The following is a 26,756-nucleotide window of genomic DNA, read 5'->3' on the forward strand; positions in this document are numbered from 1 at the left end:
TGTCATATTTCATTGTGACTTATGACCTCTATATGCATTTGAAAATACCCCTGTCATCTTGATATTAATATTATGTATGAATTTATATTATAATTTTTTCTCATGTACCACCATTGGTGTGTTTCTCTGAGAATAAACTAAACTGATCTACAGCTATTGGCACACTCCATACACAATCAACTAAGAATGAATAGACTGAATATTATACAAGTAGTAATAGCTAACATCACAGAATCCTAACATACTAACCACATACTAGTATGCAATGTTTGACTACTATGCAATGTTTGACATTGCATATGAATCCTGTATTTACTCAATTAGGAAAATGTAGCATTCACTCAAACATTCATAATAAGAAATATAAAAGAAAAGTGAGAAGCATCTAAAAAGTTAACTTAGGCCTAATTAATTATTTTATTAAGAACTAAGCGCCGTGATCAACGTACAAGATATAAACATTTTACTAATACTGGAATAACATTAAACATAACTCGGGACACATAAGTTATATTATTACATAACACATACAAAGATAGTATCTAGCAATTCTACATATTAATCACCTTAACAATCTTATGGTTGTCCAAAGATCTGTCACTTGTGTTGTGCCAAGTGCAACATGGATTAAAGTAGTTTGAACAAGTTGATGAAATCAAGGTATGGGTTACAGTAGAACAAACAAAGCCATTAACATGCACCAAACCCATCCATCTTTTACTTTCAGAAGCCCGAAATTGATGCTGAGGTAAGAAACTACTTTACCAACAACTTAAAAATAATGCCAGAGAAATAAAAGAACCTGAGTAGATAAGTATATTTACAAGAAAACTATATATGAACACTGCCACAATCTCTGGATTGATGATTATTTACAGGCTGTCAACATTTGAAGGAGTGAGTGAGAGGTTTTATGCTACTTTTAGCAATATTCCAGCAATATCACAAAATGGGAACACCAGAAATGGGCTTCACACAATATGTACACATGAGGGCAATAAACCAGGTTTTCCACGTGATGAGCGAACACTTTAGCCACTAGGCCACACCTTTTAAATTTTATGTTTCACACATTTATTCCAACTTTTCCACACAAGGTTGGTCAAAATAAATATAAATAGCTATGTCAATCATTTATTTATTTATATGAAAGTCAGTCTGCCATGGAGTTAAAACTGCAGGTGGCCTCTTGAATCACTGATAGTGCTGGAGACATCCAATTTATATATAACACTTTTCATTGTACATAAGAGGGACTAAATGCTACTAGCAGGAGACATAATAATTTTTATATTATTTTGTTCGTTTCATTTATTTCTTTTCCAGCTGCTTTTCAGTAGAGACAGCTGGCTTGAAATGAAAAATAAAAAATGTGTGGCCTTAATGTGGATGTCAACTTCTTTATATTGAGGAACATATTATGTTTCGGAGTGTAGGTTGTAATAAAGAAGTGCCTCATTATAAAGAAGTTGACATGCATATATTCTCTGTCTTATGTGAATTCACTTCTAAATGCCATTCAAAGACTTGTCATAATTTAGCTTGAGTGTGGCGACAATAAACATCATAAAGCTTATTTAATAATTCACATACCTTGGGGTATAGATATTATGTGTGATCGGTCACACTCGAGTGAACATATTCTGGGGTAGTTTTGCAGTTAGCCTGGAGGTATAAGCATTGCTTGTCAGGATCATGGCCTCGCTTTGATTTTGACCTTGACATTGCTGGAATATTGCTAAGAGCGGCACAAAACGATTGCTCTACATATGATTACTGGGGAGTCTTGCCCTAAATAAATATTTCAAATGCCATTCTCAATTTGAACCCATAAAAGGCTCTCATGAAATACTTGGCACACAACTAAGTGGTCTTTTGACAATATAATGTTCCATTTTAATAAAGCTTCCTTAATGGAGAAGGATCCTATAACTCAGAGAGGAGATTAAGATAACTAATTGAAATCCTGGCATTAAACAAAAGCATCAACTTTCAAAAACTAAGAAAACAGAGTCGGGACATTTATCAGATTATCGTCTGGCTTATTGTCATGAAAGGTCAAGGTTATCCGAGATCACAAGCCATGAATACCACCTCAGCAGTATCAATTACTCTTGGAAAAAGTATGGGCAAGGCAATTTAACAATATCAGCTACTGGTTCAAAGTTGTTTCATTCAGCTTTGGATTAATGAAATAGACCCAGAGCAAATAAATAAAAACTAGGATGTAGTTACAGAATCTAGATCTGCTATATATTTATACTTTTCGATGTGGCCATTTTGACTTTTTTTTAACATGGCCATTTTGACAAAGATATATGAGGCCATTTTCCCGTGGCTGTCGGTGTAAATGTTGATAAGTGTCCACTTTGACCCGTTTCCCGCCAACAATGGCGGAGTTCGTCCTGTGGTTTTGAGAAGTAACTCAACTGCGTTTGGTGATAAGACTTATCAACAGTTGTTGGCGGAAGCAAGTGACCCAGAGTAAGCCTTAGTATACAAAACAACACTGTTTGTACCGGTGTCTGGCAAAACTGCGTCTACTCGTACCAGTAAAAGAGTGTGTATTGAACCTAACGTTAGGAAAATGTAACCACTTAGTTTGAACGCAAATACGCGCCTGCCTTCCTGGTGAATTATGTCAACATGTACGATTTCATTGGATGACGTTGTATTTATGCACACAAATATAGGTCGAAAATGTACAATGTTCTGTTTTCAAATCATACACATGTTGTGTAAAAACCCAAGCCACTATCAATATGAGTTTTAGCCCAATATCGTATTATGTGCTTAGAGGAATGGAACTGGTTTTTAAGAAGATACTATGTTTTGAATGCGGGATCGACTTGAATGTAAAGAGGAAGAACGTAATCATCATTGAACTAAATGGCCGAATTGATGTCCTTGCGATCTTAACATAATGTTGAAAAGCCTGTGCTTAAGATCAGGTAAAATAGTGAAACAAGCCTGATGACATTTACTGGCTTAGATCAAGATTTCAAACGTTCAAGCCAAACAACAAAAATTGTGATTGTATTTTCTTGACGACTATCCGCGGGAATAGTTGTTACAGTGAGCATGAAATGTTACGAAAGACATTTTTATTATTGTGATATATTTTGTACACAAAGTAATTTATTATCAAAACGTTGATGATTTATTGGATTGTTGAAATTGAGTTGAGTCAGTAATGTAAATAACCTTTTTAATTTTTTTTTCATCTGCAGCAGAGACCATATAATAGATTTTGACAGTAATTTCCAATTACAAAATGCAAAATTGTCACCAGGCTATTATAATTTAAATTTTGTGGTCCCTGAAGTCCCTTTCTCAAATAAATCATGACATAGCAGTATTTTATTAATACATAAATTTATAAATTGAAACTCGAGACTATCAATGAAAGTCTATACCTGTATCATTTTGTCTTTGTGTTTTAATTATTATAAGGATGTAGTACATTGGTTGAAGGGCCAGTTACCAACGGTTCAGCGTGTTTTGAAATCATGCATGAAATCATTTTCAAGTTGGATGTCACACCTTTTAATTCATGAACGATTCAATTCTCAAATAATAGAAATAATAGAGCTCCGCACAGGGAAGCCGACACCCCAAGAGCTGCTCAGAATAACTGGCTTGGGTCATGTTTTTGTTGTAGGCAAATTAACGAGAAAGCTTGTGTGTTATTTGTATGGATGAGTTGCGCGATGCTAATTGCCAGCTGGATTGGATGAGAAGCCAGTGCATGTTTATCAAAGCCTAATTATAAATGCCTTGGTCATATGAAGCCAATCACGTTGCAGAACACTCTTTTACTCAGAGGTCCTAGCGGCCAGTTTAGTACCTCCGCCACATCATTACATCTTACAAAGTCCATTCAAGATATTACATGGTAGACACAATTTTATGGATAACAACTTCTTTAATACTGTAATGCCGATGTTTCAGTATAGATCCTTATACCTTGCTTGACAATGGTATAAGGATCTATACCGAAACGTCACATTTTACAGTCATCCGTCAACTTCTAAGTAATGCCTATCAAACAATTCAAGATATTACATGTTTTATATTTGTATTTGACAAGTCTACACATTTAGATAAATATGAACATGTCATGAATGTTTTACTTTCATTGAGAAAGTATCCTAAAATGTAAAAAACTATTTCCATTTGCGTAGTTATCCTTTGTTTACATTGGTTGTATGGCTCCACTGCTGTCATCAAAGCCCTACAGAGAGGTGGCGATATGGTCACTTTGATTTGTTTGCAAGCAAGAGCAAAATCTGTTCATATTAGGCGAGCATAGCAGAGTAGGTGGGGTTATCACATATTGTTTGCAAACAATGTTTTAACAGTTGGCCCAAAGTTGAGAAATTAATTTTTTGTAATGGCTTCGATTTAAATGTTTCTTCTGAAGCACGAGATTGCGACATGACCATGTTTATTTAACATGTGACTGATGCAGTTGGCAGGTATGTTTTCTCTTTGAAATTGAGGGGAGGTGAAATGGGGTTTATCGTCGCATCCAAGATAATTGCACTTATATAGCGGCGTGCATGCTGGTAGGTGTGTGTTCTAGTCCAGACTGATGCCAATTTATAGTGCTAGCACACTGAGATACCATGCCGCAGTTTAACATGAATACCTGACTCAGACACAGTATACTGACTCCGAGCTGACCAGTCCTTGTTTTCGCCCCTTAATGCCAAGCGCCAGACAGGGTAACAACAAGTACCAGCTTTTAAGGTCTTTTGGTAGGAACCTTTGGCTGATGCTCTACCACTAGACCACGGAGGCGGTCTCTCTTTAACAGAACTGCATGTTCAAGTTGAAAAGGGGACACAAATTCCTTGGCAATAGCATCTTCATCTGACCCCCATCTGTTCCTTGACTTGGTTGATACATGTCATCATATCCCAATTGCACAGATGGGTGCTCATGATATCAATTACTGGATTGTCTGGTCCAGTCTCGATTATTTACAGACTGTTGTCATGTAGCTGGAAAATTGCTGAGTGTGGCGTTCAACAACAAACTAACAAAACAAAAATAATTCTGTATTTAGCAAAACTTGTGTTCTGGCAACGATCCTCTGACATCCATCCCATGTCCATCAGAAACAAACAAACATTCCATTTTTTCCACAGCAAGAGAGTGAATCTGCAATGCTTTTTGGTTGTTGCTTACAAAATAGCTGTGTTAAAATTATTTCGAAGGCCTCTGTTTTCCAAGTGATTCATGAACCAAAGTATACAGATAACTATTAATTTTGCAGGAATATACATTCTTTGACTTTTGTGACTATGGAATCTCATTGAAAATCATTAAAAATTTACCCATATATGAAGGAAAATGTTTTGTAGTGATGTGTTGAATAATTCAGTATGCAATAACATTACAAAGGGTGTCGGGAAGGTTTTGAGCCTAACTATGAAGGATGTATTGTACACCCTAATAACAGTTTCCATTTATCATGAACAATACACCTTACTTCAGGCTGTATAGGAACTGAATACACAACCAGACAGCATATTTCTGCCGACATCAAAGTGACTAGATATTGTTTGTTGATGAAAATGGACAAAATTGTCATCAAGTATCTCCGACTGAAAGGGCTTACTCTGACAGCCATGCATGCAGACATGATTTCAACTTTAGGGATGGTGCTCCTTCCTTCCAGAGTCCAAGAAGGGAAAAAAGAAAGCCTCGAAGATGACCACGATCAGGAAGACCTTCAGTTGCCGCCATTACAGAAAATGTTGATAAAACACATGATATGATTATTGATGATCAACGACCCATAACACGTCAAGTGTCCAATACAGTAGGCATCTCTCGTGAGAAAGTCGAGAACATTGGGGAATGAACTGGGCATGACAAGGGTTTCAGCACACTGGGTTCCAAGGCTTCCGACTCATGATCAGAAACACTCCAGGGTTATTATCTCTTCTGAGAAATTGTGTTATTTTGAAGAAGACCCAGCTGAATGTTGAGCGATTTGTAACCATGAATGAGTCATGTGTGTTTGCCACCATCAAACAGAGACTGAACAACAGTTAAAGCAGTGGAAACTAGGGCTGGGACGGGTAACTCGGGTACTCGGATCGGGTGGGTACTGAGTAGGACCTGTGTGCCCACAGGACTATCCGGACCCGTGGTTAGTCAGGTGATATATTGTTTAATGGGACAAATTATCTGGAACTCTATGGTTACACTATAAGTGACTAATGTTCGTATTTCTTTCTGACTATGCGCCCATTCCTTTTGACTTTATATGTTTGAATAAAGATAAAACTTCTGTCAACTTCAGTGTATGCATGACCAGATCGTTTTATACGAGTATTTTTGCCAGGGCAACGGTCAAACTATTCCCAATCGGACATTTGGACCTATCTCTTGGGACCTACACGGGGTACTCTAGTAGGGTCGGGTAACAGGGGTGTGTATCGGGTCGTAATTTTTGACACGTCGCAGCCCTAGTGGAAACATGTAGCATCTCTTCTTCTGAAGAAGACAAAGTCTGTTCCATTAGCTGGCAAGGGGATGGCTGTTGTATTCTGGAATTCCAAAGGAATCCTACTGGTGGACTTCTAGGGGTGAACCGATACATCGGTGCATCGTGAGTTTAATGTGATGATACAATACACGATACATTTTTTTCTGTATCGATACAAGAGGATACACTTGCTGAAATACATTACTAACTTCTTGTTTAATGACCTCAGAGTTTTTGTCAGTCAGATGTAGCAAACTGTGTTGTAATTACAAGAAGTTTCCATGTGATTTGAAGTAAATATGCATATAGCGATACAAATCGTGACCTAGGTATCATGATACGTATCGTATCATGGCAGTATCGTTTCACCCCTATGGACTACTTCCCCAATGGTCAGACCATTAAAGGCCAATATTATGCTGATCTGTTAAAGCATCTGCAGGAGAATATCAAAGCAATACTACATGGAAAAGTCAGAAAGGTGTGTTGTCCGACCATGAGCACAAATATCCTGTCGCATAGTTGCAATGCATGACTATGGCTTTGAACTCATTAGAACATCCTTCGTATTTACCAGATATGGTCAGATTTCCACCTCTTCCCAAACATGAAGAAAGAACTGTCTGGCAAGCGTTATGCAAATGATGATGTCATTTCTGCCGTGAAAGACTTTTTACACCACCTGGAGGAAGTCTTCTATACCAATTGGATCCTGGTACTCCATCATCGTTGACAAAAGGGTGTGGGCCTCGGAGGGGATTATGATGAAAAGTAGTTGGTAACCAACACCATCACTGTAGCCAATCATGGTTCGGCTCAGAACTTTTCAGCCACCCCTCGTGGCCCAGTCGTCTAAGGCGCCGCGATTCGCTGTGCAGAGTTGCGTCCCTTGGGCTGCCAGAAACCTATGATTGTGGGTTCCAAATCCGGTTCGCCCCAATTATGTTTCTAGGTTTGTCAGCACCATACCCGTGCTCGTGGGTTTCACCGAAGTGGTAAACGTCTGAGACCTGCATCACTTCGGGCTTTCCTCCCACATTTAGCTGACACGCCGTGATATAACTGGAATAATGTTAAAAGCGGCGTTAAACCCAACTCACTCACTCACTCAGCCACCCCTCATATTTTAGACAGATGAAAAACACTTATGTCTCCTGTACACCAGGAGACACGATTTGAGTCATCTTTATGACATCTGTATAGTTTTATTAAGACAACTTATATGTCCATAAGAGCCTTTATCTGAAGCCCAGTGTTTTTTTGCCTCATATATAGACCATGTAGATTAGTTCTAGGAAGATCAGAGTTGTGATGGTAAATGTTATTTTCATTTTACAGATGACTGTGGTGCCAAGGTAACCTGACCAGGATATATCCAGAGTCTGGTGTTTGTCATGATGTGTGAAGTACGGACATCTATGGAAGTTGATGAGACAGCTGTGTCCAAGACATGCAATATGGTCATCAAGACGGAACAGATCGCTCCTGATGAGGCCGGGGGATCACGTACACATCGTAGTAATGAGATGGATACTGAAGATGATGTCACAGGGCCATATACTGATCGAACTGATCATGAAGTCGAGGCAGAGTCACATTGTAGTGATTACAGAGAAAGTGCACACCCTTCAGAAACACATGATAAACATATCGTCCTTCCAGTTGAACAGTCGAGAAGAAAACAACCAATCAGAAAGTCTTCAGTGTGTATGTATACGAATCAATTAGACAAAAGAGCCAAGGAGCCAATGAGGGAACAAGACAGTGAGCCTGGGTGTTGGGTGAAGACGAGCACTGGTATGCCTGTGATCAAGAAGGAAGATCGTGATCCAGATGATGCCAACAAACTCGTGTATGAGGAGCATTGGGGGACAGAGTGTGAAGATCAGTTTGCTGTCTACTTGAATGAAAACGCAGACATGAAGTTTGACAACCAGACGGATTCACCTGTGTCTTGGAATACTGGAGAATACCAGGTTGATTCACCAATGGTGGATGTTCCTTATCAGTGTGAAGAGGACCAGATGGAGGGTGTCACTGAGCAGGTTAAGGTGGAACCAGTGGATGTACTGTCAGAAGCAGCAGCAGCAGCAGCAGGTGGAGGACACAGGACCCTGACAACACCACCGCTACTTTCTGTGTCCGATTCTTCACCTGTATTTCATGTCAATAGCTCCAGAAATGATCAATTGAAACCAGGGGTCATCTTTCAAAATATCTCAGATCAAGTTAAAAGTGGAGAATTTGATGTATCAGGTGATTTTGAATCAAATGTCGAGGATGGATCTCGGTGCGGGACGAGGGAGAGTCCTGTGGACCAAGAAATCCAACTCAACCAAGCAAGTGATTCTGATTCAGCTGACATTGCAATTCCATGTAAAGAATGTGAGATGGAGTACTCCTCTCGTGCTGAGTTTGAGAAGCATCAGGAATTGTACAGTGGGGCCAGTGTCAAGTACTATTGTCCAACCTGTAAGCAGCAGTTGATGTCCAAGTGCCAGTTACTCCAGCATTCACACAGACATGGAGGCATCAGCAGGAAGTCATCGCACAACAGCCACCTCTCATCATCCAAACCAGCATATGGGGGAAAGCGTAATGTAAGAACATGCCGCTACCTTGAAAAACTGAAAACACAATTGCACTTGAGACATGGTGAGATTATTGTGTGTTTGGTGTGCAAGAAAAGGTTTAAAGGAAAAGCCATGTTGGTGAAACACTTGGGTGAAGATGTGGACTGCAATCCAGACTTTAGTTGCCTGGAGTGCCACGTAGTATTAGCTTCCGAGTGTGCGCTTGTCACCCATCTTACGCTCCACAAGCAGCCTGAAAAAAGTGATGAGTATTTCATGTGCCCAGAGTGTGGCAAGTTCTTCTTCACATCTTGGGATGCGTATCTTAGACATGTGAGAAACGAGTGTCTTCACTTCTGCCGAGTCAGTGTCTTCACGTGTAGGGTGTGTGGAAATAAGCTGAAGAGCTTTACTCAATTCTTAGCCCATTTTGAATCGCACTTTTTCGACTTTCCGTACTGTAAAGAATGTTGCTTCAGGAGCAGCTACAAAGGCAAGCATTACCCTGTGTCAAAACATTCCACTGTGACAAATTGTGTTGTCTGTAATGAAAGACTTGTGACGGATTGTCAAAGAGGAAAACATGTGAAGAAGCATGGGAATGAAGTGAAGGACTCTGCTGTCTCTGAATACAAATGTCCTGACTGTGCAGAGGAGACACTGTTTGAAACCAAGAATATCTTGTGGTATCACAGAGTGGTCAGTCACAAGGTAGTGGAACAGTTCTCTTGTAATCACTGTGATTGTGTTCTGTCCTCCCGACACATGTTACAAGCACATATCAGGGCAGTGCACGTCAAACAGGTGTGGCTTGCTGGAGATAGACCAAAAATGAGCAAGGGAAAAACCTTAAAGGTTATCACTTCAACTGTTGGGAAACACGCTGCTGAATCTGATGCAAAAGACGTCAATCCTGAAAGGGATTCCCAAGGTCACCTTGAACTTGAAGGGCAAGAAAATGTAAAACTTGGGAACGAAACAAACCAGACATCAAAAATGAAAACAAATACTGTGAATCCTTCCGCTCCTTCACCGAAAACTCTTCCAGCTATTTTAGACAGGAAAAGGAAACACAGGCCAACATTATTAAGCAGCAAGAACAGGAAAGCAGTCACAACTAAGATCTGGAATACAGTTACAACTAAGATTGGGAATGCGGTCACAACTAAGATCGAGAATGCAATCATAACTAAGATCGGGAATGCGGTCACAACTAAGCCTCCACTGAAGTCATATGGGGAGCCGGCTGTTGAAATAGATGTAGCAGATGAAGCACTGGCTCAAGAAGACAATACTTCAGCGGGTTATACACAAAGTCAACCTCAAGGTCCTCTTGAAGGAGAACAGAAGCTTCCAGTTAAGAAGAAAAGAAAACCAAGGAAACAGGTAATTAAAATAGCTCCGCTGCTCCCAGAGGAGGAGACAGAAGACCCTCTGATTTATCCTCAAGGTCACCTTGGAGAAGACCAGAGTGTAACAAGGGAGATAACTGGACCTGTGATTCCAGTCAGCCATGGGATAATCCAAGTGAGACAGAAGATGGATTTAGTTATGAACACTGATCCATATCAACCTGAGCATAAAAATAGAAGTAAAGTGTTTGTGGAGAAAGACATTGGTGAACCTGCTGCTGAAAAGAATTTGGCCACCCCTGTGACTGTAAATGAAATCGAGGGAGATGTTCACTTAGGATGTGAATCAGAAAATGTCTCAAAGGCTCCACTCTTGATGAAGCAGAAGAAAGATTACCATCAAAATCGTCATAAGTGCCTTGGTTGTATGATCCGATTTGAATCAGCAGATGATTTAAAGGCTCACATATCTCAACACTCGTATGAGAAAGTCCCGCTGATCAGGTGCAGTACTTGCAACATGGTGCTCCCAACAAGTTGCTCTCTACAAGCTCATTATAAAATACATTCCGGTAACAGGAGCATGACACCATCAGCTTGCCCTGAATGTGGTCTTGTATTTACAAATGACATGAGCTCATTTAGAAGGCATGTTGACAGAGAATGTCTGCACTTGAGCCGTGAGAGTTACATTCCGTGTTGTCATTGTGATGAGTTGATCGAGATTTTTAAGTTTCTGGTTCATATCGTTAATATACATGCGCCAAACTGGACTAGAATTTCTAACAGCTGTCCTATTTGTGGGCCTGATGTCCCCATCACACCACATCATCAATATACCAAGCATTTTCTCCGACTGCAGATGGAAGATGTGGTGTTTAGATTCAGCTGTGCAGTCTGCAAACAGTATAACAATGAAAGACTCTTTTCAGAGTTTGACAGTCTGTGGGACCACATGTGTTCATCACATATGAGAATTAGAACTTTCTCGTGCACTTTCTGCAACCTGAAGTTCCCAGATGCACTCAGTCGGAATGCCCATGTTACCTCCTGCCACTATGACTCTGTTCCTGCCACTCCAAAACAACTACAAAAACAAGGGAAGGATGCTCGCCCCAAAGATGCAGAGACAAGCAAATCTGAAACTGTGTTGCAACCCATCAATGAAGTGTCCACAAGCTTTAAGGAAGGAGCAGACGTCATGTTGAAAGAGGGAAACACCACGTCTAGCCCTGCACCATCTGTGTGTGAGGGTGATGCTGGAGGTACCTCCATCACCAGCAGACCCAAGATGTCCCCATCTGTCATTGTCCTCAGAAGACAAAACCTTGATGGTCATACTGGCAGCAGATCTGAACAACTGCTATTGTCTGCATCAGTTGTTACTTCTTCCAAACTGATTTCTGCGTCACCTCCCAGCGAGCACAAACAGCTACCAGCGTCAGTCATTGCCAAGGCAACGGAACAACCTGCTGCACATCTAAGCTTCTATCCAAAATTAGCGTCTGTTCAAAAACCATCAGCTGCAGCAGGAGATAATTCTTGTTCCATCATATATACCCATCAGCAACCAGCTGAATCTGTACCCATCCCGGAACCCATTGCATTTGTCACTCCAGACCTACCTCTTGAAGCAGCTGGTAGTTCTTCCACTAACAAACCCCAGCAACCACAAGTAACTTCAGAATCTGTCACAAGTCTTAACTCTGATGGACATAGTGTTGAAGCTTGTGAAGTCAGCAAGGAGAATATGGAGAAACTTTGCAACAAGTTGTCTTCAGAAAAAGCATCAGTACATCACTTTTTGGATTCAAATCCATCTGAACCTGTGAGTCCGGAAGATGGCCCACCAGCAACTTCAGAATCTGTCACAAGTCTTAACTCTGATGGACACAGTGTTGAAGCTTGTGAAGTCAGCAAGGAGAATATGGAGAAACTTTGCAACAAGTTGTCTTCAGAAAGAGCATCAGTACATCACTTTTTGGATTCAAATCCATCTGAACCTGTGAGTCCGGAAGATGGCCCACCAGCAACTTCAGAATCTGTCACAAGTCTTAACTCTGATGGACACAGTGTTGAAGCTTGTGAAGTCAGCAAGGAGAGTGTCCTGTGCAGACACTGTGGAGAAGACTTCCGTGTTGCTGAGCTCAAGGCACACATAACACACCAGCATCCAGTGAACAACAAATTGTGTGATCATATTCATTTCTCTCAGGATTTGCTCCAGGTGGAAGTCGTGAATATTTATGATGGAAAGTATTTCTTCTGCCCTTACTTAGAAAAGGGGAAATATTGCACCAAGTTGTCTTCAGAAAGAGCATTAATGAAACACTTACTGGACACACATCCATCTGAATCGGTGAGTCTGGAAGATGGCCCATTATTTGTGAAGAAGTTCCACACAGGCTTCAGAAGGCTGAGGACAATGAAGGCTAAAGGCAACATGGTCAAACAGCACCAAGAGTCCACAGTGACTCTTTCTATGAACAGCGTGGACACTCTTCTTCAACAAGAGATTGTCTTGGTAAGGGACGAGGATCAAACTGATGGCTCCATGTCTGAAACCACAGCGTGCCCTGGTGATGCACTACTCACTGCAGGAACAGGATTTACTGGTTTATTGGAGGATCAGCCTGATCAAATACTGCAGGATCAGCCCCATCATGCACTGCAGGATCAGCCCCATCAAGCACTGCAGCAGATTACAAAGATTGGGTCTACAGGGATGCCATGTCCTCCTTTGTACAGAGCAGCTCCTGGCCCGAGTGTATTGTCCTGTCCCTTCTGTGGGCTGACCTGTAAGACAGAGTTCCATGTACTGAATCACGTCAGTGAATGTCACTGTGGGTATCTTCCAGTCTTGATCTGTCCTTTCTGTGCAGAGAAAAACTTTGAAACAGAATTTTCGACTCTGAAGGAACTTCGTCTTCATCTGTTTGATCTCTGTGAAGTGCCTCAACACACACAACCCGAGAAGGATCGCGATGCGACTCATCTGGAAGACGGTAAGAATACTGACCACAGTGAAACAGTAAGAGAGGTATACACAAAAGGTGGAAATAAAACACATGGCAAAATGAGGTGTGTAAGGGTGTTGAAAAGAAAATCAAAGGTGATTTATTTCCCATGTGACCGTTGTGAAAGGGTCTTTGCCAGTTGGAATTTTCTTGAGAAGCACAGGTGGATGCTGCATCACTGTGATAGCCCTGACATTATCTGTGTTTCTGAGAACTCTAGCTCTGATAGTTCTGACAGTCCCTTTAACGTACCATCGTCCTCCCCACCTGTGAAGCGACTTCGAGTTGAAGGGGACTTGCATTATACTTGTGCCAAATGTCCTGTCATCACGAAGGATGCTGTTCACTTTGCTGAACACATCAAGGAGCACAACTCTGACAATGCCAACCAGTGTCCTGACTGTGGCCTCTGTTTCGCAATCCTGGCCACTCTCAAGAAGCACCTGTTCCTGGTCCACAAGATCCGAGACTCAGACAAGTACTTGCAGGACAGGGGCATGAAGACGGAAGAGGAGGAAATAGACTTTGATTCTGACAATGACACTTTTAATCCGATGCAGTGACTCACCATGAAATGTTTTGGACTGTTTTAGTATGTCTCCCTCGTATTAAGAATAATGACATCTCAGAAAAAGTATTTTGACTGCCCTATCATCTTGCAATTACTACCAGTATGTCTCCATGGTCACAAGGTATTTTTGAATATTCCAAGTTCATTTTTTCGGAAAATGACATGCAGGGATTTAAAAAATATTGCTCATAGATCAGAGATTCAGAACCTGTGGAAAATCGAGACTTTATGAAGGGCTAACACATCACAGTGAAGGCTGGGCAGAAGGGAAAATATGTTTTAGAGAGTGTGAGATGGACGAGGTGATGCACATGCTTTTGTAATAACATGATATATTGGTGTCTTGACTTTCAGGTTCTTAGTAAAAAATATTGATTCATTCCTTAAATGTTTACTTCAATGGCTGTTACACTACTAATTAGTTGTGAAAATAAAGAATTGAAAAAGTAAATATTTTCATCCATTGCGTCATACTTGACACTGCCAACTGTAAATCGTCAGTGTGCCAGGTAGTTGACTATACTGTCTGTGAAAAAGATGGTTTACACACCACAGATAAGTGCACATGCAAGTATCGTGATACGTATCGGATCGCATAGTTGTGTATCTCCCCAACCCTACTACCCAATTAGATTGCTGAACCAGGTTATTATTGGAAGAACTGGTCAATCTCTCTATGAATTCATCTCATTAATTGGTTCTGTTGTGTGCAATAGCTATGAAATACATAAACATCATTTGGTTAGTCATCAGGAAAATGTGAAATGTCCAGTTTGCTAAATGTGTGAGACTTGACATGTACTCCGTTGACCAGTTTGGCCCTTCTGTTGATCTGATAAAGACGTGAAGGATGCAATTCATGTCTGTTGATTCTCACTGAAGGGGTCTGCCAGCTGTTCCTGAAGTCTGTGGGTCTGTGACCATGTGACCAAAACTCAATGATGATTTTTATCGCTAAGAGAATGGATATTTCTTGAAAAGCTCACTCTGCAAATTTTGTCAGTACTGTAGGTAATATTCCTTATCTGCAGAATCTCTTGTTTTCACCTTATTAGCACAAGTGCAGCTATCTTTGTTAATTCATCATTGCGATGTTTCATGATTCTATTTCAAGTAGCGAGAACTATAGCTGCCGTCACCATATCTCTGTGAGTGACACGAGGACGTAGCTGCCGTCACCATATCTCTGTGAGTGACACGAGGACGTAGCTGCCGTCACCATATCTCTGTGAGTGACACGAGGACGTAGCTGCCGTCACCATATCTCTGTGAGTGACACGAGGACGTAGCTGCCGTCACCATATCTCTGTGAGTGACACGAGGACGTAGCTGCCGTCACCATATCTCTGTGAGTGACACGAGGACGTAGCTGCCGTCACCATATCTCTGTGGGTGACACGAGGACGTAGCTGCCGTCACCATATCTCTGTGAGTGACACGAGGACGTAGCTGCCGTCACCATATCTCTGTGGGTGACTCGAGGACGTAGCTGCCGTCACCATATCTCTGTGGGTGACTCGAGGACGTAGCTGCCGTCACCATATCTCTGTGAGTGACACGAGGACGTAGCTGCCGTCACCATATCTCTGTGGGTGACTCGAGGACGTAGCTGCCGTCACCATATCTCTGTGGGTGACTCGAGGATGTAGCTGCCGTCACCATATCTCTGTGAGTGACACGAGGACGTAGCTGCCGTCACCATATCTCTGTGGGTGACACGAGGACGTAGCTGCCGTCACCATATCTCTGTGAGTGACACGAGGACGTAGCTGCCGTCACCATATCTCTGTGGGTGACTCGAGGACGTAGCTGCCGTCACCATATCTCTGTGAGTGACACGAGGACGTAGCTGCCGTCACCATATCTCTGTGAGTGACACGAGGACGTAGCTGCCGTCACCATATCTCTGTGGGTGACTCGAGGACGTAGCTGCCGTCACCATATCTCTGTGGGTGACTCGAGGATGTAGCTGCCGTCACCATATCTCTGTGAGTGACACGAGGACGTAGCTGCCGTCACCATATCTCTGTGGGTGACACGAGGACGTAGCTGCCGTCACCATATCTCTGTGAGTGACACGAGGATGTAGCTGCCGTCACCATATCTCTGTGAGTGACACGAGGACGTAGCTGCCGTCACCATATCTCTGTGGGTGACACGAGGACGTAGCTGCCGTCACCATATCTCTGTGGGTGACACGAGGACGGAGCTGCCGTCACCATATCTCTGTGGGTGACACAAGGACGGACCTGCCGTCACCATATCTCTGTGGGTGACACGAGGACGTAGCTGCCGTCACCATATCTCTGTGGGTGACACGAGGACATAGCTGCATTAACCGTTGCTATGTGGTTAACACAAGGACCTTGATGTGTGTCATTGTACCTCAGTGATGTGTGTTATAACAGATGGGGATACTGTCAAGACACTGGTTGTGGTACAAATCAAGTATTTGAGCAGCAATGAAATAGCTGGAATATTGCTCATTGAGGCGACAAACAATATTCACTCACTCAACATGGGTACTGAAGCTCACCTATGTCCATTAAATGTAAACAGAAGCAGTCATTTATGATTGTTTTATTTTGTTATACTTTTATGGATGGGTGACACAAAAATTGTATTGCAATATACATTGGGGCTCAAATTATATATATCTGAACTGTTTAAATGGTATTTCGTACCAGTTTTGTAATATTTCATGTCCAAATAAAAGTACTTTCTTTATAGTTATGTAAATTTATGACCTATGACACTTTTTCAAATGACCGCCTCCGTGGTCTAGTGGTAGAGCGTCCGCCCGGAGAGTGGAAGGTCCGGGGTTCGATTCCCGGCCGCGTCATACCAAAAGACATTAAAAGATGGTGCTTGTTGTTACCCTGTCTGGCGCTCAGCATTAAGGGGTTAAAACAAGGACTGGTCGGCTCGGAGTCAGTATACTGTGTCTGAGTATTCATGTTAAACTGCGGCATGGTGTCTCAGTGGGCTAGCACTATAAATCAGCATCAGTCTGGTCTAGTACAAGCAGCCACTCACACACACACACATGCATGCACATCACTATGTAAGTGCAATAATCTTGGACGCGACGTTTAACCCAATTTCACCTCACCTCACCTCACTATTTCAAAGGACCGCCTTCGTGGTCTAGAGGTAGAGTGTCCGCCTGGAGAGCAGAAGGTCCGTGGTTCGATCCCTGCGTCATACCAAAAGACGTTAAAAGATGGTTCTTGTTGTTACCCTACCTGGTGCTCGGGATTAAGAGACTAAAACAAGGACTGGTCAGCTCGGAGTCAGTATACTGTGTCTGAGTGGGGTATTCATGTTAAACTGCGGCATGGTATCTCAGTGAGCTAGCATCAGCATCGGCATCCAGACTTTGCATCAGTCCGGACTAGTACAAGCAGCCACACACACACACACGTCCATGCACGTCGCTATATAAGTGCAATAATCTTGGACGCAACGTTAAACCCCATTTCACCTCACCTCACCTCTATCTCAAGGGAGATAACTTCTCAAGATGATCGGTCATTCTAAGCAACGTCCAACAGATACATCCTTCATTATTAATAACAATAACACCCAATTTGTTTTCACAGAATAACTTTTTATTTATAAAATCGGTAATAACAGCTGAAGATGGCAACATTTGACATCAACATCACGGAAAACAAACATGATGTTCCTGGACAATGCTAATAAAAGCTTGTTCCTGTAAAACAAGAAGTGACGTTCTTCTATCAACGACATCCAGTGTATAACATGGTATCACACAGGGGAGGTAACTGCTGTACTGCAGCAGCACCAGATGCATGATGGGTACTCTACACACAATGTGTAACTTGCTCTAGGCTGGTGAATGGGTGGAAGTGCTACTAGATGAATACACTCTCAATGTTGACCTGAGGTTGCCCATAGGGAACAATGAATCTCTTTATAAGAATCCAGATTTTTAAAATAATAGTAAATATGACACTTATTCTTTTAGACTTCCACATTTTTTTAGGAAAAGAAATTTGAAAAATGAAAAAGCAAATGTTTATATTGGAACCACAGGCACTGAAATAGCAAGAAGACCTTTTGACTTTTCAATTGATTTGTCCTTTTCTACAGTTCTGTGTTTTAAAAAATGGTGAAGAAAGGTCCACAAAACCTGTAAGAGTCCATGAGGACATGTCCATTTTTGCCATATTGCTAAGGTAATCCAAGACGCAACTTTTCAGCCATTGGTACAATTCAGTGGGGCACTTATCCTGCATGTAACAGTCCATGTCTAAAGTGTTATCATGGACTGCATCAACACATCAATAACTGCATCACATCATCATCAGCTGTTTGGTCAATCTATCTACAGTAAGCTATGTTTACAACGAGCATGCTTATAACGAACCGACGGGCATATCAAACTGTGTTTTGTTTAGGTCCTGGCAATTTGCTGTATATATGCTGAATACATGCTTATAACGAACTACGGTTATGTCGAACTAGAATTAGTGCTCCCTTTGAGTTCGTTGTACCCATAGTTTACTGTAGTTTGTCTGATCAACATTACAACTGATCGGAATTATAATTAAATGTAACATCAAAACGGCAACAATGAGAGTGTATTGGTGGCTTCCAAGTGCTCAGACAATACCATTGCCCACACAACTGTATGCTTCAAACTAGACACTTGATGCAGATATGCACATCCATGCTGGGAACAGATGGCTGGGACAACAGCAGTAACCTACCTGGACACATTGTAACAATTAGTGGTGGTTAAATCTCTATATATCATTTCATTTCTACTGTTCAACATGACATTACCTTGCAAATATACAAATATTGGGTGGTGAAATAAATATTGCCTATCAAATATTACAAATACTGACTGACTTGATGCTGAAATACAGGAAGCTTGTCCTGCTGACCAGGAATCACGATGGCCGACATCAGACATTCTCATCCATCCTTACAAACCCTGTTGGTCGTGCACTAAACTGAGCATGTTTGGTTCCCAGTAAGGGTTAGCTGTGTGATAACTGACATGTCACAGTCATGTTATATGGCTGTAACACTGTTAAAAGTGGGGCACAAATATTCACTCACTCATTCACTGTCAGAACTGTTGACGTTTTGTTTTTATTGAAAACATTCCTCAAATCTACCTTGTATGGTTTAGTACATGACACTTACAAATATGTAAATTACAGTTTCGCTAATGACTAAATATGACAATCTCTAATACGATAACATATTTTAGAATATTTCAAATTGACATCATTTGCCTGATATCATTTGCAAACATTTTCCTGTCCAATATGATATTAATCTCTTCAGGGAAAATTCAAACAAATCTTTTACTATCCTCCATACTGAGCAATTCTGACAGAAATATTTGAAACTGTTCCCCGGCAGCATAAAACATCCACATTTACACGTGGCATGGCCGTCTTGACCTCCGACACGCCTGGGGATCTCCCAGATACACTACTGCCCGGAAACCAAGATGGCGGAACCTTGGTTCCCTCGCAAGAACGCTGGAATGTGAGTTGGTCTCGCAGCACTAGTCTAACACGACCTTCAGCTGGTGAATATGCTCCAATACAGAGGAAGACATAAATACATGCTTGAATAAATTACATACACTGTGTACACCAGATTCAGTAAGTAGTTGTGAGGCAAGCACAACCGAGTATTAATCCTCCATTCAGGACTACAATGGCACAGCTGCTACAGTTGACTACTGTCCACCTCCGAGAAAACAGGGCATGGCGAATACATGCACTTCTCTGGGAGATGGAAGAATAGATGGCTCTCGGCTATAAGTAAAGAAGATTTGAAAAGCTCTTACACAAGTTAATCTTTTATCAGATACCATGAGTCGGACATTCACAAACTGTTGGGAGTCAGAACACCACATGCAGGGCATGCGATGTGAAAGGGTGCACATGACCTTTGAGGGTGCAACTATACAGTTGTGGCAGAATGCACATTATTATTGAAGTTTGCGATATGATACATACCATTATATATGAAAATTTATATTTACTGATATCATAAAAACTCAGTATTGACATCTGAAACTGTATCTTTGCACCCTTAAGGGTTTGATATTAGTATGATACTGATTAATACCCGCCCTGATACGGATCAGATCTGTCCAGAGACCTGATATAACCCTGATCCTGATCCTGATGTTGATGTTGATGTTGATCTGACTGGGCGTCCCATTTGACATCACATCAACATAGATACAGTTTGATCAACGTCTACAGAAGAAGAACGTAGAGACACGATCAATATCACCTTGTAGACAGCAAATTTAACAACTTTAATATAGGAAGCAGGATCTGCTTCACGAACAAGGCTCCCCACGATGCCTAGATTTATCTCCCCTTGATTGACATGCTTACAGTGCAAGACATGATTATGATGAATATCTCCATTGAATAAAGTGTTCGTACCTAGCAGTCCTCAGAGAGTTAGCTACAAGGGGAGATACTCCTAGAGGTACAATGAAAACCCAGGTCATGACAATCATCACAACTGGGAGTGCCGATCCTCTTCCATTAAATCCATTCACGCACAGTCATCCATACACACACCTCTTGTTGCCTAGCAGCACACCGAGAGAACAGGTCCAGAGTGAAGTGACTAGAGTTCGGTAAAGTTTGTAAGGCAGGATGACACTGACTCTTCATTGATATCCATTCTTACAAGCAACTGATGGCAGTAAGATGTCGACAGCAAGGTCACAAGCTCAGTTTAACCCTGAATCTATGAAGGCTTCTGCTCCAATGACCTCGCAATGTGGAAGCCAAACAAAAGCTGACGTACTGGTTTGGGCTTATTTTTCACTCATCTAGGTGACCATGTCTTCCATTACAATGACCGCAAATTGTACTACCGGTAGATACGATGGCTATTCCATATGTCATCTCTCTCTCTCTCCATCTGTTGCTGGGCAACAAGCCTCTCTCCCAGGTCCAGCACAGTAACAATCTACATCTTCTATCTCCTATCATAACTCGGTGCACAGATCCGAGGTGTAGCCTGGTGGTCGGATGTGTTGCGAGACAGTTTCAGAGGTCATGCTGCTGTTGATGCTTCTGCTTCCTGATTGGTCACTTGGTGCCGGTGACGGACGGGACGGGGGAGCATAGCGAGACCCAGATGACAGACGTTTTGACGGATCTATGTGACTTCGAGAGTTGGACTGGAAATAAGGAGAAAAAGTTCATGTTATCACAACATTCTTACCATAATTGTCTCCATATATGAATTATCAAAAGTACATAACACTTAATAATTGATGCCTTAATATAAAATAAGTACATATCTCTTAATGTGTTATAAAAGTATGACCTCCGACCTCAGACATTTCATTTTCCAATTTAACAAATACTGATAAAATGAAATAAAAGAAAACATAGCTATACAGAGGACAGTTAATGATGTCAGTGTTCGAAATTCGGGGGGGATGGGATGGTCCCTGGATCTTTGAGGTTTTTTATGGGTTTTGAATCTAGGGACCCTGTAAAAACTGTACCCTTGCAATTTGGGTTATGACATGCTGAATTATGAACACTGGTTGTGTTCAACATAAATGTTGATACTCACAATTATCGTACGTCAAGTACATGTATATGTTATGGACCACATTTTACATACAACAAACTTGACTGACCAAAAACAAGACAAAAGTGAGCATGGGCTCACTAATACTCCGAGTTCGACTCCAACATGTTTCCAAGTTCAAGACATGAAAAAGCAATATTTTCTCAGAAAATCCACTTATCATAATAGACTTTGCACTGCACCTCTCCAATTGGTACAGAAAACTGTTCCCGAAATGTGAAAAGAATCCATCAAGTATCTTTCCAGTTATAGGTCACACAAATGTTTCAATAATAACATTCAAAGTAAAAATACAAAATAGCTGTATTTTTTCAGAAAATCCAAATATTGAAAACACACTTTGCACTGCACCTCTCCTATTGGTAAAGAATCTGTACCGACAATTGGAAAGAATCTATGACATAGTTTTCAAGTGAGAGGTTGCACAAATGTTAAAGTAAACAAAATTTCTAAGTTCACAACATGGAAAAAACATCATGTGTTTTCAGAAAATACACACATCAAAATCAAACTTTGCTCTTCACCTTTTCTATTAGTATGGAAATTGTTACCTAAATTTGAAAAGTTGTAGGTCACACAAATGTTTAAGAATAATAATTCTAAGTAAAAAAAGCCTCTCTTTTCAGACAATCCAAATATTGACATCATACTTTGCATTGCATCTCTCCAATAGGTTTAAAAAGTGTTCACAATAAAAGCTCGCACCAAAAATATGTTCCTAGAAGGACAGACGGAAGGATGGAATTCCTTGGTATCAGCCAAGCCCTTTTAGGTTGGGGTTATAAGAGCCTCTGGGGCAAGATTTTCATCTTGATGTGGGATGAGGAAACAAACAACTCGTGGCCCTTCATTATCGTACAATAAAACACTGCAGGGAGAATAAACATACCGGTGTACACAATGATATACTGTGATGTCATTTCTACTGTGATGTCATTAAACATTGTCAACAATGATGTCTGTTTAATGCCAACAATGATGTCTGTATGTCAACAATTGTATTTGTATTATAGCAACAATGCCTTAAAGTGAGTTCTTGCACATCCTTCAAATCTTTAACGGTATGGATAAAAAATATGTTCATATTAGTGGGTGATAAGTCATTGCCTTAAAACCATAAATATATCTGGTAAACTTATGGAATGTCAAGTCTGAGTGGCATTGTTCAAGATGTTAATACCAATATTGTTGCCTAAAAATATTGGTGAGCCAGGAAATAAATGACTGGATACACAGCATAGCTAAGTCTACATACAGGAAGTATATCTGTAGCAAAAACAAAACTATGTTGACCCCGACGTGATTTGAACACGCAACCTTCTGATCTGGAGTCAGACGCGCTACCGTTGCGCCACGAGGTCCCCTGCCTTCTCCTGGGGAAACTTGACTATACTAGCTGTAGCCTTGCCAGACTTTCAATCAATGCCAGCAGAGCTAAACATAGCACAGCCCTGATCAGCTGGGTCAAGTTGACCCAGAACAAAGGAAAGTTCTCCTCACGATGAGCAGCCTAGCAGGAGGCTAGCCTTTCCCTCACACTCCAGCCCTAAACACTGGCATAGCCTCCACATTGTTGGATAGTTTATACATCTGATGAAGTTACTGATGAATGTTTACAAATTTCTATTTCAAAATATACTCCAGCCCTAAACACTGGCATAGCCTCCACATTATTGGATAGTTTATACATCTGATGAAGTTACTGATGAATGTTTACAAATTTCTATTTCAAAATATTCATATAATCTTGTAACATGTTCAAAAAGATTTCCTTGACTTTTAAAACTGAAAGATTACAAAAACTCCCAAGATAATACATATTACTGGAGTTTGTAAAAATAAATGGAAACAGTTTTTCCTCCGTTGATTGGTTGTTTAGGATGCTTCCATCGATGCTGTGCTCCGATCTATAGATTGTTGCTAAATAGATACCAATGGAAGATGGGCAACATTCACAAACCCATGTTCAAATTAGTTATGCATGTGTGAATCCCGCACAATTCCAACACCAGGAAGATACCGCATTGGTGTGAGCTGAGAGCAACCATCAAAGTATTAACCACAAATATTGATTAAGTTTAGGAATGGACAATATTTCAGATGTCAGACGCCGATTCCACAAATACTTCTATCGATTCTATGATTCACTTCCTGAACACAGCATGAACATCTTGGAAAAGGTTTCAGTCGAAAACTGTTTTCACAAACAAACCTTATCACGACACCTTCGAGGCCAATACTTTCATTAGGTTTATGCTCTTGACATCAGAACTGTCTCTATTTTTCATGATTTTGTACTGAAGGATCTGTGAAGATCCGGGTTAGAATAGGTCTTCAGCAACCCATGCTTGCTATAAGAACTGACTATGCTTGTCGTAAAAAGCGACTAACGGGATCGGATGGTCAGACTTGCTGACTTGGTTGATGCATGCCATCATACCCCAGTTGCATAGATCGATGCTCATGATATCAATCACTGGATTGTCTGGTCCATACTCGATTATTTACAGACCGCCGTCATATAGCTGGAATATTGCTGAGTGCAGCGTTAAACAACAATCAACAAACAAACAAATTGTACTGAAGGGCTCCTCAGAAAATTATCTGTGTAGTTCACTATCTGGGAGTCCCCAAAATATATGTCTGCATTTAATTGAAGATAGGTCACTGAACTGAATAAAAAAATAATGTCAATCATTATTTTTTTCATCAATAATAAACTGAACTAAAAATGTTAATCACGTACATATGCTTTCATTTTGATCCAAAATACAGCTCATGAAGAGACACCCATGGGTGTTCATGGAGAAGTCCTAGTGTTATATCAGACAAGATGAGGCACAGTGTTGAGCACTCCTGGTCAGCCTCTAGACCAGCCTAAAACTCATCTCATAAACATCCTGTATTAAGCCTGAAAATGGACATGACAGTCTTTATGTTCTTCTGTAAATTACAGATTTTTCTAACATAAAACAAGGCAATATTAAAGGGACATTGCCTAGCAACTATTATCAAAATTATTTAAGTTTCATCGACATTTAAACAAAGTTTATTTCTACTGCAACAACAACAAATTTAACTTGTGTATGGTTTTATTAAGTGCTGGTTCAATGGGTTTTTTAGTAAAAAACTGAATAAGACTGGTCTAGCTTAGTATGCAGTAGATTTTGCATGTTAGTTGAGATAGAGTTGAAATATAGTCAAGATATAGTTGAAATAATAGCTGAGACAATAGTTGAGATACAGTTGAGCATTATAACAATTGTTCCGTTGCTTTCATTGTTTGCAGGCATGATGATAATTGAAGATGATGTCATCCATTCATCATGGTTCAAGAGAGTGTTTCATATGTCAGTCAACAACCGAGTAAATGTGCCGATTTCTACATTTGAGATCAGGCAACCCTCATTTTTCTACATTTGAGACCAGGAAACTCTCATTTTTCTACATTTCAGATCAGGAAAGCCTCATTTTTCTACATTTGAGACCAGGAAAGCCTCATTTTTCTATATTTGAGACCAGGAAAGCCTCATTTTTCTACATTTGAGATCAGGAAACCCTCATTTTTCTATATTTGAGACCAGGAAACCCTCATTTTTCTATATTAGAGACCAGGAAAGCCTCATTTTTCTACATTTGAGATCAGGAAACCCTCATTTTTCTACATTTGAGACCAGGAAACTAAATTTTTTACATTTGAGACCAGGAAAGCCTAATTTTTTCTAATTTTGACATCAAGAAAGCCTCATTTTCCTACATCTGAGACCAGGAAAGCCTAATTTTTCTATATTTTCTCAGAAAAAAGACAATGCATAATACAATTTGGTATTAGGCCATCCTCATTATGAAAAAGATGGTTACGCACCACAGAGCACATGCAAGTACCATGATACATATCGGATCATGAGTAAGGCATCGTGATACGTATCAGATCGCACAGTTGGTGTATCGCCCCAGCCCTGACGACCCCCGAGTACAAGCCTTCAAAATCTTTGCTAATTTATATACCCTGTCTATAAGGCGAATTATGATGAAGACCATCACCAGCAGATACACAATCCCTATATTTGCAACAACAACGTGTTTGTCTTCCAATGAAAAACAATTACATCGTATCCCAGCAAATTTAAGGAAACAAAGAGATCATAACAATTAAACTTGGTCAATACAAATTTGCAATTTGAGATAAAACATCACTAGACATGATGATTTACTGATTAAATTGCCGGAAGCAGCCATCAGCTGTACACACGTTTTCTCGGAATATACCTGTGATTCGGTTAAAAATTACGCAATATAAATTTTAAGAATTTTCATACAATGATCCAAAGAATTGTATCTGAAACTATGTTTTTAAATAATTTATTCCAATATCATGTTATTTTAGCTGCAGCTTTACTTTATATATTTGAAATAAATTAATAACCATAAGCATAGCACTTTGGTACAGCTGATCGCATTTTAAGGCATCAATAGTGGTAATCTGACCGTGGTTGCTGTAAGTAACGGTGATTTGTGTGATCTACCAATCACTTCACTGAAATGAATGAATACAATATTGAATTTTGAATAAAATTAATAAAATAGATTACAAACGTAAGTCCAGATATACAATGAACACATATTATAACCAGACAGTGTAATTACATGATTAGTTTGCGTACTTCAGTATGGATTTGTTGACATGGTATTTCCGGTGTTATGTGCTCACAGTTATGTCTTTGTGTTGGGGAAAAAAACAAAATCTTCAATGCTGTGTATTAGACGACCCACCTTGAAAGCCCCTTAATTCTAGGTATGAAAAACTTGCCTTATACACAGCGAGCGATATACGGTATAAACTCGCCCTTCCAAAAAGACATGAAATGGCTGGATACCGCAAGCTGTAGGCGATCATGTCAAAAGAATTGTGATTGGTTGATAAGGATGCTTGCCTGTGTATTCTGATTGGCTGAAGTTGAGGGTAACATAAGAAACTTTTATTTTTCTGTAATTCCTCAAGGGGTTACAGAGGAGCATGTCTACAGCAAGCTGCCACATATACCAAGCCTGTTTATTACATATTGATGTCACTGAATGCCCATGGCCCAGTCAGCCATGTATGACAGCTATGGC

General features: G+C 40.5%; 2 protein-coding genes and 1 non-coding gene across 14 annotated transcripts in view; 1 reads left to right on the plus strand and 2 right to left on the minus strand.

Annotated features, from left to right (window-relative positions):
* Positions 1–2,420: 2,420 nt before the first annotated feature.
* Positions 2,421–16,651, plus strand: LOC124134171. 2 transcript variants are annotated; one of them, XM_046498878.2, is made up of 2 exons: positions 2,421–2,484; positions 7,841–16,651. In XM_046498878.2, the coding sequence occupies exon 2, from the start codon at positions 7,897–7,899 to the stop codon at positions 14,005–14,007; it is 6,111 nt and encodes a 2,036-aa protein (XP_046354834.2). In that variant the 5' UTR covers positions 2,421–2,484; positions 7,841–7,896; the 3' UTR covers positions 14,008–16,651. The 2 variants fall into 2 exon arrangements, with proteins under 2 accessions (XP_046354834.2, XP_046354832.2); XM_046498876.2 differs by lacking the exon at positions 2,421–2,484 and adding an exon at positions 2,830–2,951.
* A 953-nt stretch (positions 16,652–17,604) lies between these two features.
* The window catches only part of LOC124134170 (band 4.1-like protein 4), a 120,380-nt gene continuing 111,228 nt past the window's right edge, over positions 17,605–26,756 (minus strand). For 10 of the 11 annotated variants that reach the window (XM_048403507.1, XM_048403491.1, XM_048403504.1 and 7 more), the window contains one exon: positions 17,605–21,219. In XM_048403507.1, coding sequence (XP_048259464.1) covers positions 21,025–21,219 — 195 coding nt within the window. In that variant the 3' untranslated portion in view covers positions 17,605–21,024. The remainder of the gene's footprint in view (positions 21,220–26,756) is intronic. The other variant, XM_048403520.1, reaches the window with a different exon arrangement.
* Trnaw-cca lies at positions 22,931–23,002 on the minus strand. The gene has a single exon. It is a non-coding gene; the product is annotated as a tRNA-Trp (tRNA).

The sequence above is a fragment of the Haliotis rufescens genome, unplaced genomic scaffold, assembly GCF_023055435.1.
Source record: "Haliotis rufescens isolate VD_foot unplaced genomic scaffold, xgHalRufe1.0.p SCAF_1, whole genome shotgun sequence".
NCBI classification, from domain to species: Eukaryota; Metazoa; Mollusca; class Gastropoda; order Lepetellida; family Haliotidae; genus Haliotis; species Haliotis rufescens.